The 17608-nt window shown below is 38.0% G+C and overlaps 1 protein-coding gene across 3 annotated transcripts in view; it reads left to right on the plus strand.

Annotated features, from left to right (window-relative positions):
* Positions 1–17608, plus strand: part of PTPRT (protein tyrosine phosphatase receptor type T) — a 1038801-nt gene that overhangs the window by 814002 nt on the left and 207191 nt on the right. For all 3 annotated transcript variants that reach the window (XM_055306331.1, XM_055306315.1, XM_055306321.1), the window contains exon 13: positions 14455–14491. In XM_055306331.1, coding sequence (XP_055162306.1) covers positions 14455–14491 — 37 coding nt within the window. The remainder of the gene's footprint in view (positions 1–14454; positions 14492–17608) is intronic.

Here is a 17608-nt window from a genome sequence, read left to right on the forward strand (position 1 = left end):
TTTAAATTTTCATATGTTCTTGGGTCTTTTTTCTGGGTTTTACACTCTGTTCTACTGACATGTTTGCCTATCTGCACTACTCTGTTAAAATTGGAGAAATTTTATGTTCTAATATGTGATAGGGAAAGTCTCCCTACCCAGATTTTCTTTCACTGACTTTCTACTTCTTGCATGTTCATTTTTTTCATGTAAGTCTAGTGTCACTTGTCCGGCTCCATAAAAATCAGATTAGTGGATGCCTGAGTGGCTCAGTCAGTTAATCATCTGCCTTTGGCTCAAGTCATGATCCCAAGGTGCTGAAATCAAGTCCAGCATTGGGCTGAGCATCCCAGTCCAGTCCAGCATCCCAGGAAACCTGCTTCTTCCTCTCCCTCTGCCTTCCATCCCCCCTACTTGTGCTCAATCACTCTTTCTGTCAAATAAATAAACAAAAACTTTGGAAAAAACCCTGTTAGTAAAAAATCCTATTACTGGGATTACCTTCCATTTGTACATTAATTAGAGTGACCATCTTTAAGGTGTTAAAATTGTCAGAGCATAGCTTTCTATTTGTTCAAGTCTTCTGTTACGTTTTTCCAGGGGGGCATAAAATTTTCTTCCTAGAGGTTTTGTACTTCTTGCCTACTTAATGGAGGTAAGTGTCATTTGCAAACAGGATGCTCTTTAACCTCCACGTGTTTGAATTTCTTCCAAATTTCTTCTTGTGATTGAGTTCTAGTTTCAAAGCATTGTGGTCTAAAAATATGCAGGGGACAATCCCAATCTTTTGGTATTGGTTAAGACCTGATTTGTGACCCAGTATGTGGTCTCTTCTGGAGAAAGTTCCATGTGCATTTGAGAAAAGTGTGTATTCAGTTGCATTCAGATGCAAAGTTCTGTATATATCTGTGAAATCCATCTGGCCCAGTGTATCATTTAAAGCTCTTGTTTCTTTGGTGATGTTGTGCTCAGAATATCTGTCATTTGCAGTAAGTGCTGGGTTGAAGTCTCCTATTAGTGTATTGTTACCTAAATATGTCTTTACTTTGGTTATTAATTGATTAATATACTTGGCAACTCCCACATTAGGGGCATAAATATTCATGATTGTTAGGTCATCTTGTTGAATAGACCCTTTAAGTATGATATAGTGTCCCTCTTCATCTCTTACTACAGTCTTTGGGATAAACTTTAATTTATCTGATATGAGGATGGCTACCCCAGCTTTCTTTTGAGGACCATTTGAATGGTAAATAGTTCTCCAACCTTTCATTTTCAGGCTGTAGGTGTCCTTATGTCTAAAACTAGTCTCTTGTAGACAACAAATAGATGGGTCCTGCTTTTTTATCCAGTCCTAAACCCTGTGTCTTTTGATGGGATCATTTAGCCCATTCACGTTCAGAGTAACTATTGAAAGATGTGTATTTAGTGTCATCATAATACCTATACAGTCCCTGTTTTTGTGGATTATTTCTTTGGGCTTCCTCTTTCTTTCACAGAATCCCTCTTAATATTTCTTGCAGAGCTGGTTTGGTGGTCACATACTCTTTCAGTTTCTGCCTGTCTTGGAAGCTCCTTATCTCTCCTTCTATTCTGAATGAGAGCCTTGCTGGATAGAGTATTCTTGGCTGCATGTTCTTCTCATTTAGTGCCCTGAATATATCCTTCCAGCCCTTTCTGGCCTGCCAGGCCTCTGTGGAGAGGTCTGCTGTTAATCTAAATATGTTAAAGTTTCTTTTCCAGGGGTACCTATATGGCTCAGTCAGTTAAGCATCCAGCTCAGGTCAGGGTCTCAGGTTGGAGAGATCTAGCCCTGCTTCAGGCTCTGTGCTCAGCAGGGAGTGTGTCTCTCTCCCTCTCTCTCCACCCCTCCCCCTGCTCTTGCACTCACTTGCTAGCGCACTCTCTCACTCTCAAAAATAAATAAATCTTTTTTAAAAGTTTATTTTCCAGTTTTATGCCTCTAATTGATTTCTTTTATCCAATTTCCCTAATACTTCCAGTATGATAGAAAGGAGTAATGGAGATAGAGAACATTCTACTCTTGATCTTGACTGTATAGCAGGAATGCCTTTACTAAATCCCCATTAAGTAGGATGCTGATTTTAGGACTAAGATATATTTTTTCATTATATTATGAAAGTATTCATCAATTCCTATTTTCTTGAGTGCTCTTTTAAATTAGAAATAAGTTGAATCGCATCAAATGCTTTTTCTACATTAGAGATAATAATGATTGTCTTCTTTGATCTATTAATATGGTATATATATATATATATATATATATATATATATATATATATTATATGAATGGATTTCTTCACATCAAACTGACCTTCCACTTTTAGAATACATTCCACTTGACCATGGCATTTTAATTTTCTCAATGTAGTGTTGAATTCTATTCACTAACATATTAAGAGTTTTACAAATTCAAAAATAAAATTGGTGTATAATTTCCCCCCTTTTCTTTGGCATTGTCTTTATCAAGTTTATGTGTCAGTGTTATACTGGTTTCATAAAGAAATTAGTAAGTTTTCCTTCATTCTCCATGTTGTAGAACAATATGTATCAGTACCATCTTGTTTTTAATGATCTAGTAGCAGTTCCCTGTGAAAACATCTGTGCACGGTATGTTTTTTATGGTTTTTATGTTTTTATGTCCTTGACACCTTTCTCTGTTTCTTCTGTGGAAAATGGTGTAAGTTTTTATTTCTAATAGGACTTGTTTTTCCTAGGCATTTATCAGTTTCATTTAGCTTCTCAAAATTATTTCCAGACATCTGAAAAGAGTCTCATTTTTTACAAATTTCTTCTTTTTCAATGGTTATTTCCCCCCTTTCATTTCTTATTTGTATAATGGTCTGTCTTCTCTTTTTCTCTTTTTTCTACAATTTTTTTCTTCAAGAATTTCTGCTTTTACCTTTATTATTCCCTTTTGTATGCTTTTTGTGCATATTTTTATTTGTTCCTTTCCTGGATTTTTGTGGTGGGAATTTAGTTAATTTTTTTCATTCTATCATTGTATGGCTGCTCTACATATTTTTCATGCATTCTGACCTGTAGAGTTTTCATTATATTTTATTACCCTGTTCACTCAGGAGTGAGTCAAAAGAAATTATTTTGGAGCTTTTGAGGTGGAATGACCTGTTTGGCTTTTTAATATTCTTAATAATTTCTAATTTTATTACATTTAATCATAGAATATTGATAATAATTCTACTTAATGGAACATAGTGATACTTTATTAATTAGCTAAAATATGGTCAATTTTTGTGAATGTTTCATAAGATCATAAAGAGAAGTTTTCTATTATCAGGCTGTAGGGTTTGAAACATATCCTCTCGGTCTGCCTAATTATTTTAGTTTTTCTAGGTCCATGCCTATCTTTTCTTACCCACTTGATCTGTCTTATACTGACAATAGTCTATTATTCTTGCATCTCTTAGAATTTCTACTTTGTAAAGATGATTATTGTGGTTTTGGTGCATAGATATTCATACCTGTTGTATTTTTTCATTAAATGTGGGTTTCAGCATTAAAAAGTGTCCTTTGTTATATTTAATGCTTTTTAAATTGTATTCTCATCTGTCTGGTATCAAGATTGCTATTACTGCTAGGGTTTTTTTTTCATTTGCATAATTTCTCTCATTCCTTTATTGTTGCCTTTCTGAATCACTTTGTTTTAGGCATGACCTTTATATATAGCAGATAGTTGGTCTTGTTTTATGAGACAATTTGAAATCTTTTTCATTTTAATTATGTGAGTTAAACCTATTCACATTGTTGACATGACTGACATGTTTGGTCTCAACTCTCTATCACTCATTCTTTCTATCATAATTTATATGTTTTTGTCTACTCTTTTGTGCTAAAATATCTCTTGATATTCAGAAAGATTTGTACTTTTTTCTGGTAGTTACTTTCGTAACTTTCAATCCTCTTTTTGCAGCTAACTTTTCATGTTCATGGTTTGTCATCATTTCTTCCCAGAATTATTAAGATATACAAATAAAAGTGGTATATACTTAAGGTATACAATGTGATATTTTGAGAGACATGTACATTGTTAAATGATTACCACAAATGAGATAATTAGCATACCCATCACCTCACATTGTGTAAGAACAGTTAAGATCTATTTTAGCAAATTTCAAGTATAAAATAGAATATTTACAGTCTCCAGACTTATGAATCCTCCATATATCTTGGGCCACTATTTTCCTATCTCCCCTGTTCTCCAGTCCCTTACAACCATCATTTCTCTTTCTACTTTTATGATTTCAACTTTTTAAGATTCCACATACAGGGGAGATCACACAGTATTTGTCTTTCTATGTCTGGCTTATTTCACTTTGCATAATGTTATTGAATGTTTAAAATTATTTTTCTATAGCTCTGATATTCAAAAGACACCTGGCTAGTTATAAAATCCTTGATTCATAATTTCTTTCTTTTAGTTTCTTTGAAATGTTGCCTCATATTTCCTGACCTTGTATGCTGCCTTGGAGATATCTCATGGCATCTCTTGCCCTTGTGAATTATTTGATTTCTTTGCCTGGAGTCCTTGAGGACGTTTTTCTTTTTTTTTTTAAGTAAAATTGTTTTATTAGGATCTTGGAATAGATCTTTCATGTCTTAAGGTCCTTTCAATATGTAGGCTCAGGTTATCTTTTAATTCCAGAAATTTTCCTTGGATTATTGTTATAAATATTTGCCTATTCAGTGTTCAATCTGTCTTCTCAGGGATTTCAAGTATACATATATTGAATCTTCTTTGTCTTTAAGTCACCTTTTCTTTACTGACCCTTGCTATTTTATTCTTTATTTCATTTTCTTGCCCTTGGTTGTTTTTCCCTTTCTTTAGTGCCCCTTATTAAAACTTTCCTTTGGACACCTTGTTATTTAAACTTCATTTCTGAAGTGTTTTTACCTTTTTTCCTATTTTCCTGAGTTCCATCAACTCTCTTTTATTTTTTTCTTTTTTTACTGATTTTTTTAAGACATTTTAGTTTTTAATCTTCACATTTCTAATTCAAAGTTGTTTGAGGAAATTTAATTCAATTTGGAATGTTGGCTACAATTTTCTTCTGCCATGTGATTGGTTTTGTTTTATTTGAGGGGGTGGATTTTCATCACTTGCTATGTTTTGATTTTTATCTTCCATTTTCTTCATGTAGTAGTTGTATTTGGCTCCTTTCTTGTATTCATAATGTAGACTTGTGGTGGCTTACAAGATTTCTACTTTAAACATGCAGTATTCTGGTAGAGTAGTGAAGTACAGATTTTGAAAGGATGACTAAGTTTTGTATATGATGGGGAATGAGTGACTATGTGTTCTTGGACTTCTTGTTGCTGTTGTTGTTCTCTTTTGAATTACAGCATCTTAAAATTCCTCCTGCCTCTTCTCTTTTCCTCATCCAATCTCCCAAAGCCACTTTCCCCGTCTTTTTACCTTATTTTCCCCCATAAGCGATACCTTTTTAAGGTTGCCACCTTGAATTATTGTGCCCTCCAATTCTGTTCTACTTACTCATTATCTTAATCTACCAGCATTTTCATATATTTTCAGATTTTTCCTACATATGAACTTGGTATTGCTAGAGATCATTTTAGATCAATCTTATACCATCTGCTGGCTTACCTCTCTTCTCTATCAAGTTGCTTTTCTTTATAGCCCTTGCTGTCCAAAAAAAGCTTATGCTAAAAATCATAGAAATATTTCATTCAGTTGTGATGCTTATTATTTTCTACTAACATGGATTATGAAGTTTTGAGGATTCTCTGTATTTTAATTATGCTAAGGTTGTATACCTTGTGAATTTTTGGAAGAGACAAGGAGAATTGGGGTACAGGGAGGCTAGACTGAAGACCCAGTAGGTATCAGTACCAGAAGTCAATACTGATTCATAAGCATGGGGTGGGGTGAGGTGATGAGAGGTCTCTAGGGTCAGGCAGAGCTAAAATATGCCTTCTTAGGATGGGGGAGGGGAGACAGGATCTCTGCAGCCACTGTCTTGGCCACCACCATCTCTAGGCTAGACTATACCACCACACTCTTCCTACTGACTAGTTTATCCTGTACCTAAGTCTGTTCTCTATATAATAGTCTCTACATTTAAAAAAAATATATAAATCTGAAAACTTTATTGTTCCTGCTTATCACTCTTTGATGGCTTCCTGTTGTTCTTAAAATAGAGACTGAAATTCTACAGTCTAAAAGACTCTACCAGGCTATTGTTTCTAGCTTCATCTCATATCATTCACCAAGTAATTCATTATGATGTAACCATTTCAGACTTCTTTACATCTTCAACTACACCATGAGTTTTCTCTTTTTTTTTAAATATTTGAATCTAATTTTTGATACACAAACTCACTTTCTTAAGATTATTTATGTATTTATTCATGAGAGACACAGAGAGGGAGAAAGACAGAGACGTATATACGCAGCGGGAGAAGCAGGCTCCATGCAGGGAGCCCGATGTGGCACTCGATCCTGGGACTCCAGGATCACGCCCTGAGCTGAAGACAGACACTTAACCACTGAGCCACCCAGTTGTCCTGAGTTTTCTCACTTCAGGGTCTTTTCACATCTGTTCCTGAGTCCAGTACACACTTTTGATCTTCCAGGTCACAGGTTAAATGGTCTTTGCGCAAGGCAATGTATCATCTTCCTTCCCATCCACACCTCACGTCATCTTCTCACACATACATAGCACCTAGTAATTCTTCCTCATAGTGTTTATTGCAACTTGTTATTAAACACTTATTTATGAGAATGGTATCTAATGTTTGTCACAAATATTGGAAAATAATGTGCACATGCTCCATAAGGACATGGGCCATGTCTGTTTTGCTCATGCTGTAGCACTTGTACACAGCACAATGCCTGGCACATAGCTATTGTTCAGTAATCATCAGTAGAATTAAAAATGATCATATCAGTAAATATCTACTGCTTGATTGACCAAATGAATAAATGAATAAAGGGTTAAGTGGGCAGTTGGAGCCCCCAGACAAGACTTAGAGGAATATTAAGGGAGGAGTCAAATCAACTCGCAAACTAGACTATAGCTTCAGGGCTAAATAACTCCCATTGTATTTACTGGGGTGGTTCGGTCTTAGAGAAGACAAAGGCATGAGTTAGGGTAATTGGGGAAATTATTTGGAAAATGGGATCAGGGCTAATTCCCCAGCCTATTACATAAGATGACCTAATGGGGCAGTAGAATAAGAATTGTATGCACTTCCCAGGTACCTAGAGTTCCTTGGTCAAGGTGGCAGTATGACTTAACCTAAGCTGATCTGGATAGTAAGCAGTAGCTACTGAAATGCCTGATGCTTTGGACACTACGGTGTAAGTCTCTGACTTAAAGAGACATCCTGGTATTTCAGTAGATGATAAAGAATAAATGGATGGGTTAGACTTGATCTAGTCTTGAAATGGAGGCCATTACTAGGTAAGTAGGTATAGTTGTATGGCATTCTGAGAAGTGAGGTAGATAATAGATTTTTTTTAAATTATGTGTTGCTGGGTGGGATATGGTGATATGAAGTGGTGTGAAGAGAACAGAACACTGAGAGCAGGAGTACTGCCTGTAGCTGAAATTAGACTCCATATTTTGAGACTTGATGCAACCTTAGAATGCCCTGCCCATTCTACCAAATTGGGCTTTTCCATCCTTTTCTCAGTTATTTGATTGATGGGGAAATTGAGCTGTATAGAATGATAGTGACTTGCTCAATATTGCCCAGCACTGGCAGAGATTGAATAGAAGTAGGTCTTAAAAGAATCACAAAAGTTAGGACATTATATTCTTTCCCAAAGTGATACATTTCTTTTAGGGAATGGGAAAGGGAAGTTAAGATGATGGGGAAATGAAATTATATTGTACTGTCCCAGAATATATTACAGACTTAGAAGTGGGATGTAATTAATGGAGATAGTACAGAAAATACACCAAATGTTTATCCTTTTCCCAAAGCTTTATATAATCTTGGCACAAAGAAAGCGTTCATTTCCTGTTTACTGAACTGATTGGGGACTTTGGGTATATGCGCACTGGCCAGACTTCCCATATGTTGAGATGCAGAATATCTAGCATGTTCCTGACTTGCTTGCTAACAGCTCAGTCATGCAGAAGGTCAAGAGAGTGACTTAGGACTTTGTTACTTTGTATCTAATTCTAGACAACAAAGACAAATTGGTTATGGAATTAAAGGTGTCAGGAACTTGGGAGAGAGCAGACATGTCAACATCATGTTTTTGAGAGCCAGGGAGAGTTAAGCATAATGAGACATGCACTCCAGATTATAGAATGCAGCTTTTAATAGATGTGGGGTGGACAAGGTGGTGTTGGAAATGGCTCATTTTAATGCATGCAATTGTGGAAGGGAAGATGATTCTCAGAGAGTTCTTACAAATGACCCAATGAGGGGGAGAAGGCAGTAGAAAAAAAACCATTGCAGCTCCCCAGATTCCCTTTAATGTAACAAATTTTAAAGAGAACATTCCCAGGGTGCCTGTGTGGCATAGTCAGTTGAACATCTCACTCCTGCTTTTGGGTCAGGTCTGATAACAGGGTTGTGAGATCAAGCCCCTCATTGGGCTCCACATTCAGTGTGGAGTCCACTTGTATTTCTTTCTCCTGCTTCTTCTCCCTCTCTCCCCCATGAGTGCACTTGCTCACTCTCTCTCTCTCAAATAAATAAAATAAGTCTTCTAAAAAAAGAGAGAGAGAGAACACTATCATACAAGGCAGGTTAGTGTTGGGGCACCTGGGTGGCTCAGTCAGTTAGGCATCTGACTCTTGGTTTGGGTTCAGGTAGTGATCTCAGGGTCCTGTGGATCAAGCCCCATGTCAGCCTCCATGCTCAGCATGGAGTCTACTTGTCTCTCTTGCTCTGCATCTCCCTGCCCCCAGCTCGTTCCCCCCCCCTCTTTCTCTCTCTCTCTCTCTCTCTCTCTCTCTCTCTCTCTCTCTCTTAAATAAATAAATAAATAAAATACTTAAAAAAGAAGGCAGGTTAGTGTTCACCATTGCAAGGATGAAGTGACCCAGAGAGTACATGAAAGATATTTCGGAAGTGCTGATAATGTTTGGTATTTTCACATGGGGTGCTGCTCCCAGGTGGGTGCTTACTTTGTGAGAAACTTGGAAAACTGTAGTAGGGTTAGTATACTTGTCTCTATGTATGTTACACTTCAGATGAACCATGTAGTAGCTCTTACGATTTAGGGTATTTCCTTTATGAGTTATTTTTAAATGCTTACTTTTGCATGTTTGTTGTAGTAAAAATTATACTTTGCCCTATTCATTTAATATTTTCTTATGTGCACAATTCCATGTTATTATGTGGCCCTCACAATCATTTTTGTTAGCTTCATAATATTCCACCGTGTGGATAGACCACAACTTTCTTTACCATGCCTGTAGGGTTATGTTGCTCTTTACTTTCACTTGCATAAAGAACACTGGAACCTACATCTTTGAATATAAACCTTCTTCTACATTTCAGATTATTCCCTGAGAAGAAATCCTTTTTTAAAGATTTATTTTTATTTTTAAAGATTTATTTATTAGAGAGAAAGAGAACATGCATGCATGCGCACACAAGCAGGGGAGGGGCAGAGAAAGAGGGAGAGGGAGAGAGAGAGAGAGAGAGAGAGAAAGAATCCCAAGCAGACTCCCTGCCGAGTGCAGAGCCTAACATGGGGCTTGATCCTATGACTCATGAATGAGATCATGACCTGAGCAGAAACCAAAAGTCACATGCTTAACCAACTGAGCCACCGAGGTGTCCTGAGCATAGATTCTTAGATTTGAAAAGATTAGATTGATTCTCATTGAAGTCTAGATACATATTTACAAATTACCCCCAGCAGTGAAAGCCTCACCAAACTCTTGCCCATTGCTGCGTATGATAATCTTGTACATCATTGGCAAATTTCCTAATACTGTTCTTGCAAAAATCCTTTTTCATTGTATTAATATAAAGTTGGTGATCGTTCTGACCATCCTTAGTGTCATGGCTCCCACTCGCCATGGTTTCTTGATGATGGTCATTGTGGTGCCGCACAGCCATGTACAAAACACCTTTAGTCCTCAGAGTCTCATACTCTCTGTAATCATCTTGGCTTCAGCTCAGAGAACAGAAATGGAAGCCAAAAGGAGTTTGACATCTGCTCTTTTTCCAAACATGAAAACAAAAAAATTAGTTGGCCCACTTTTATTATTTTCAAGTTTTACCTCATTTGTGACTGAGGCTTCTTTGGCATCACATTTAGAAAGTTCTACTTTATTTTTATGCTTTTTATTCATAATTATTCCCGCTTTCTGTCTTCAGGATATACTCTTTAAAAAACCTTTTTCTTGAAATATAGCATACTTGAAATATCACATGAACACCTCAAATGAATACTTCATATATATGAATCATAATGTATGATACTCTCTTAACATTTCTGCATTTTCCAGTTTTTCAATAAAGCAATTGTTTATTTTGAAAGAGAGTTCTTTCAGCATTAAAAAAAGAAAGGAAAGGAAGCACTTGTCCTAAAGAGAAAGTCACAGCAACCCAATCTTCTTTCTTTGAGAGAGTTCTCAGCTGATAGATTAGGGAAATGCAGTAGTTAGAGTCTGAGTGTCTGAAGTGAGTCTGACTGTATTCTCAAGCTATTTTGGTGGAAAGACACAGAAGTAGGATCCAAGCGCATAAGCAGTTGAGGAGGTGAGTAGTTAGATAACCAACAAAAATTCTGATGAGCAATGAATGCCAACCCAGAAGGCAGATTCCAGAACATGTCACATAGCTTTATCAATGGCATTTTCCAGGTTATAACTTATATTAACGATCTGGATAAAATTATAGGAAAAATATGTTCAAAAACTTGTAAATGGTAGAGAATATAATGGCAGACTATAGCAATCAGATCAATGAAGATGGAAGTCAACAGGGAAATCAGTATATGACTCTGAACTTGGATTCCAGAAATGCAACCACATTTTTGTATGTAGAATCAGGCACATTTTTTTTTTGTGTGGGGGAAGGTTGATGGCACATTCAGCATGATCAATGAAAAAGTGAGATGTTGGCTATGTTAATAGAAGCTCAGTATAACTAAGGAAAATAGAAAATCGTTATAATCTAGATAATCATATATTGACAAAACTGAAAGTGGACTGCTGCTTCCTACTCTAGACCCTTCTTGTTAAGAGAGACAAAACTGGAGGATGTCCCAGAATGAATAGCAATATTGGTTCAAAGGATTTGAACTTTAATCATCTGAGGAATTGTTGAAGAAGAAGAATGTTAATGGACATGAGAACCATCTTTCAATATCCAGATATCTTTTGTATACAAGCAAGGGCAGACTTTCTTTGGTTTGAGGAACAGAATCAAGACCACTGGGGAGTCATACTTGAGTTTATTTGAAGATACAGTTTCTAGCATTAGAGGTATGCCTAGAGAAAATAGACTCTGCTGTAGATACTACCATTTCTTCTCTACTTCTGGGTGCACAGAGGACTCCATTTCTCTATCTCACTTAAGTTGGGCATGGCCGTATGACTGGTTCTAGCCAATGAAACTTGAGTAAAGTGAGTGTAACTTTTGATACAAAGCATTTAATTACGAGTGCCAAACTCCAGCATTTTTTTCTTCCTGCCTCAATGAACGGTGAAGCCTTGTGTTAAAATGGAGGTAGACACGAGCAGACATTTCTCTGAAGAAGACATACAAATGGCTAACAGGATGAAAAAATGCTCAATATCATCATCATCAGGGAAATACAAATCAAAACCAAAATGAGATACCACCTCGCACCAGTCAGAATGGCTAAAATGAAAAATTCAGGAAACAACAGATGTTGTCAGGCTTGCAGAGAAAGGGGAACCCTCTTACACTATTGGTGGTAATGCAAACTGGTACAGCCACTCTGGAAAAAACAGTTTGGAAGTTTCTCATAAAGTTAAATATAGAACTACCTTATGACCCAGCACTTGGATTACTAGGCTTTTATCCAAAGGATACAAAAACAGTGATTCAAAGGGGTACATGTACATGTTTATAGCAGAAATGTCCACAGTAGCCAAAATATGGAGAGAGCCCAGATGTTCATCAACAGATGACTAGATTAAAAAAAAAAACAGATGACTAGATAAAGAATGGAATATTACCCATCAAAAAGAATGAAATCTTGCCATTTCCAGTGACGTGGATGGAACTAGAAGGTATTATGCTAAGTGAAATAAGTCAGAGAAAAACAAATACCATATGATTTCACTCATATATGGAATTTAAGAAACAAAACAGATGAACAGAGGGGAAGGGAAGGAAAAATAAGATGAAAACAGAGAGGCAAACCATAAGGGACTCTTAACTGTGGGAAACAAACTTAGGGTTGCTGGAGGGGAAGTAGGTGGGGGGGATGAGGTAATTGGGTGATGGGCATTAAGGAGGGCACTTGATATAATGAGCACTGGGTGTTATATGCAACTGAGGAATCACTAAATTCTGCCCCTAAAATTAATAATACTCTATATGTTAACTAAATGGAATTTAAATAAAATTGTTTTAATTTAAAAATTAAAAATATTTAAAAATGGAGGTACCAGCCTTGGTCTCTAAGTGACTATAGTGGTTACAGTATCCTCCAACCACTACCACTACCCCATTTCAGACCCATTCCTGCACCTACACTGGCCATATTAGTTTGAGTGGGAAGTATACCTTTACTGTTTATGGCCACTGAAATGAAGTTCATATGTTTTATACTTCTCATAACCCTGTACTATTGATGTAGTATTGTGATTTCTTAGATGAAGTACATTTTTGGTCATTCAGGTGAATTTCCTAAGTGTCAGTAGCAATAAAGGTGTCATTTGTAATGTTAATGAGGGTGACTTTTGGACCTCACCCAAGGAAGTAGCTGTTGCCAGGAGGATCAACTTCTGATTAGAGGGTTGGAACTTTTAGTCTCACAGTCCTATCCAACACCCAGCCTACTGGACTTCTGGGGAAAAGTGAGGGGCTGGAGGTTGGATCAGCCAATAACCAATGACTTAGTCCATAATGACTATGCAGGGAAGGCTCCACAAAAATCCAGAAGGACTGGGTTTAGAAAGCTTCTGGGTAGGTGACCACATGGAGATTGGAGAGGATAGCCTTCTGGAAAAGGCATAGAGGTTCTCCACCCCTCCCCACATACCTCACCCTATGCATCTCTTCCATCTGGCTATTCTTGAGTTACATCCTTTTACAATAAACTGGTGATCTGGTAATATATTCCTCTGAGTCTGTGAGCTGCTGTAGCAAACTAATTGAGCCTAAGGAAGAGGTCATTGGAACTTAGCATCTGTAGCTAGTAGGTTAGAAGAATAGGTAACTATGCTTGTACCTGGCATCTGAAATGGAGAGTAGAAGACAGTCTTATAGAACTGAACCCTTAACCTGTGGAATCTGATGCCATCTCCAGGTAGACAGTATCAGAACTGAGTTGAATTCTTAGATACCCTGCTGGTATCTAGAGGATTGTTTGGTGCTGTAGAAGGGGAGGGACACCTCACACACATAATAGAATTGGGTCCAGGAACCCTCAAAGACCTAACACAAGTGCCTTCAATATGGATTGATTTCTTATGAGTGCACAGTAGCAAGACACATATGATTCTTGAGACACACACACTTGCATTATTTGCCCTTTATTTTCATTGCTTCACTAGATTCAGACTACTGCTGAGGGTATAGCTTAGTCAACTGGAATTTTCAACTGGTTCTAGAGCCTCCAGGGAGATGATCCCAATAAAGCAGGCTAAAATTATTCTCCTAAGCACACTCTTCTGTACCTCAACTACATGCCCAGTAACATCACAAGTTTATGGATTTTGTCCACTTGGGGAACAGCCAACAAGAACTAGATAGTTCACCCAGCAAAGATTTTATTGCTGTGCAAACATACACACAAAACATTATCCATGAAACCTGTGAGGTTCATCAAAGATCTCAGGGCCAAAGTGACTTTTTGAACGTGAACTTTGCAGTTTGATTCTTACACGTTCATATTGACTGGACTGTTGCCAAGTGTCTGTTTCAGGCTGTACTGATAGATAGATTATTTACTTATAGTTTCCCAGGGATGCTCTTGGGGCCATCAACTAGCTCATGCCATAGTATACTCACTTTGTATCATTGTTAAAGTTGTGCTAGGTAGTAGCAGCATCTGATATGTTTAGAAGTGGTTCTGTCTGGAAAAGAAGCTCATGAGGTGATGGCAGCCAGGAAGTGAAAGGAGCCAAGTATGTATCTAGCTTGAAAAAAAAAAAAAAAGAAATAGAATTAAAAGGTGATTCCAGTGGGGGAAGAAATGAAAAGGACAGATTTAAGATTATAACTAAAAAATATACGTATTTTTTATATATAACAATCAAACCTGCAACTAATTAACTGGAACCTCATTTCTGTTGTTCACAGGAGACCAAAATCAACTGCGTTCGCCTGGCTACAAAAGGTATGTTGGCATGTCCTTGTCTGTCTTCAGCTGTTTAAGCATTTCTCCTTGTAGCTACACAGGGAAAGTTGAGCCAACAATTACTAAAAATAAAAGAAGGAATTGTTATTTTCATTGGAGTCATTTACATCTAGGTATTAATATATATAGTGTATATTAATAGCACAGTGCCTAAAGCATAGTAAGAGCTCAAAACATATTTGTTGAATCAGTGGATGGATGGATGGATGGATGGACAGATGGTTGGATGAATGGACTGGTACATTTAATCAATAGGGTGGTGAATATAAATTTTTACTCATTCTTCTATATATTTTCATTATATTTGGGTCTGTGTTTATGTGGGTATTTTTTTAAGTATGTCTATCAGATCTATCTTTCAAGTTTTGTACTTTTTTTCAACTAAGTTTGGCTTTCACAAATGAGGTGATAGTTTTGGTGCCTTTAATAATGAGAAAACAAACGCTGCATTGTTATGTAGTTGGCATTTTCAATACTTATCCCAAAACCTAAGGCAGCATTGTTCAGGCTCATCACTTTTTGTTTTCCTAATTATAATTGAATTGCCTGGCCCTTTCAATTGGTACATGTTTCTGTTTATTACTTTTTTAAAAAAAAATCAATGAATGGTTTGTTATCATTTAACCTATTACAAGGTTGAATGGCTAGAAATCAGGTTTATCTTTTTTGTTATAGAATGGATATTTTTAACAGCCATTGTCTCCACATAAACACAACAAAACTGGACAATTCTATTGTTCCCTGCATTTATCGACAGCCCAGATAGTTATATAGGATGCTTCCACAGAGATGACAATTATGAATATAAATATAATATATATGCATATAATCATAGACATAAACCATGAACAAAGATGATGACCCCAGTGTGTATATGTGAACATATATGCATATGCACACTCATGCGAGGAAAATGCACACATGAGTAGGGGAAGAAGAAGAGATGAAGGAGTGGGGAGAGAGGGGGAGAAGGAGGAGAATATCTATGTTATTTGACAAAATATACACCAAAACCTATCACTCGTGACTTTCATAACTTTGAAGAAAACCAGCTCAATGTGTAGGCAGAAGAGGGAAGATGATACAGGAGGGAGAAGACAGAAGCAGTAAGGACTCACCATGATAAGAACTCACTCTGATTTCACATGTCATGAGAGGCCAGTGTGTCCCTCACTTGTTCACTCTCAGGAACTCAGGCTACTGGACAGAAAGAGATAAAATGCTCTTTGTGAGGCAAAGAGAATTGATGGCCTGCAAACAAAAGTGGCACAAATCACAGGCCTTGGCAGACTTTCCCACTGAGGAAAACAGATAATCCAGAAGGAAGAACATCAATAGCACTGGAGCTCCAGACTGCAAGTAGGACAGCTGAGTGTCTGCAGTGTCCTGCTTAAAGGGGCAGTCAGGGAAAGAAAGAAACTTATAGGGAGACCTCCTTCACCCACTATGATGGTGCTCTGTAGCTCCCCTCCAGCTTTTGACTTCTAGATAAGGGAGGGGTTGATGTGATTCCTCTCCCCTCCACAGGGGTGTGGAATTCTAGGGACCCCCTCTGGGACAAAAACCCCCCGCACAAAGGGTACCTTCTTAGATCTTATATTCCAAGTTGGACATTAGGAACACAGGGTTGGATGGGCAATAGGTACATGGGGAGGCTTTTTGAGAGAATACTTAAAAGTTTACTCCCCTGGTGATTTTACAAATATAGAGGCTCACCATGCCATGCTTCTCCAGAGCTGCATTGCTTCTCTGAAGGAGAATTGCAGTAGTCTTTAAAGAGCTAGAGAAGAGAGCTCGTACCTCTTCATAGCATAAAGATCTCTCCTCCTGTTTGACCTTTAGGATACAATCTTCCTCCTTAGTGGAGTGTGTGCCCACAGAGCATGTAGGTGTTTGGAAGGATGAGAACAAGTGAATGAATGTGAATTTGCAGCTAGCTGGCAAAGCCCCAGCCAGGCAGCAATGAGTCAGAGGTAGATTGACACACTCACTTTCCAGATCTGCAAGGGCTGTCATGTTAGCCCGGAGGGACAGAGTTCTGGAAGCACCTAGAATGGGACAGAAAGCTGGACAAGGCAGAATGCCAGACTCAGAGAGTCCGGGGAGTTAGCCGTCTCAGCACTACCTCAGATAAGAGGATACTTGTTGGAAAAAAAAAAAAAAAAAAAAAAAAAAGCTGAGAAAAGACAAAGGAAAGGAGACCTGTATTTGGTTAGTGTCTTCTCTGTATCTCGAATTAGCCCAGGAGCGTCCAGAATTGTTTAAAGGCAAACCCTCCCTAATTCCATGCACTGCTTATGAGGACTCTATCAAGGATCTAAGGCAGAAATCCATATTTGACCCATCTCTTTCCTGAATCAAATTTCTCGTTTTGTGGGTTTGCCAAAAACACTTTTCCTTTTAACAAAGGAAAATAAGATACTGGGAATCCCACAGGCATTGGCAGTATGTAAAGTGCCGGTGGCATATTCCACTGGTCACCCAGGTCCCTCCAAGCACTTCCACCTCCCTGTCATCATGGCACCTGCCTTCCGGGACTGCCAGTGGGCATCCAGCTCTGGAGTGTGATCACATGTGTAAGCTTGAGGCCACCACTCTGGTGATGAATCAACTGGCTGGTGTTTCGTCCCTGACCCTGGTGATTCCAGATGATGTCCGTAGTCCACTGTGTGAGTCCCGCAGAACTGGAGGGTTCCCACACAGGATGTAACAGCCCCCAGCACTCAGGCAGGGCCATTCTGACCTGTCCCTGAGTGCAGTGCCTCTTCTGTTAGATTCCACACCTGGTTCCAGCATGGGGCTCTAACCCTTGTCTGTCTGTAACATCCCTGTTAGTCACCCAAACTCTAAAGTAGTGCTGCCCAGTATGGAGGGTTGCAAAGCAAGAGACCTGGATTAGTCTTCTGTGGCTGCTATACCAAAGTGCCACCAGCTGAATGGCTTAACCACAAAATTTCTTGTTTCACGGTTCTAGAGGCTAGAAGCCTAAGGTTAAGGTTATCAGTAGGGTTGGTTCCTTTGAGGTCTGTGGGGGAAGGATCTGACCCATGCCTCTTCCCCAGCTGCTGATAATCTTTGATGTTACTTGGTTTTCAT

Source organism: Nyctereutes procyonoides, unplaced genomic scaffold (genome assembly GCF_905146905.1).
Source record: "Nyctereutes procyonoides isolate TBG_1078 unplaced genomic scaffold, NYPRO_anot_genome, whole genome shotgun sequence".
NCBI lineage: Eukaryota > Metazoa > Chordata > Mammalia > Carnivora > Canidae > Nyctereutes > Nyctereutes procyonoides.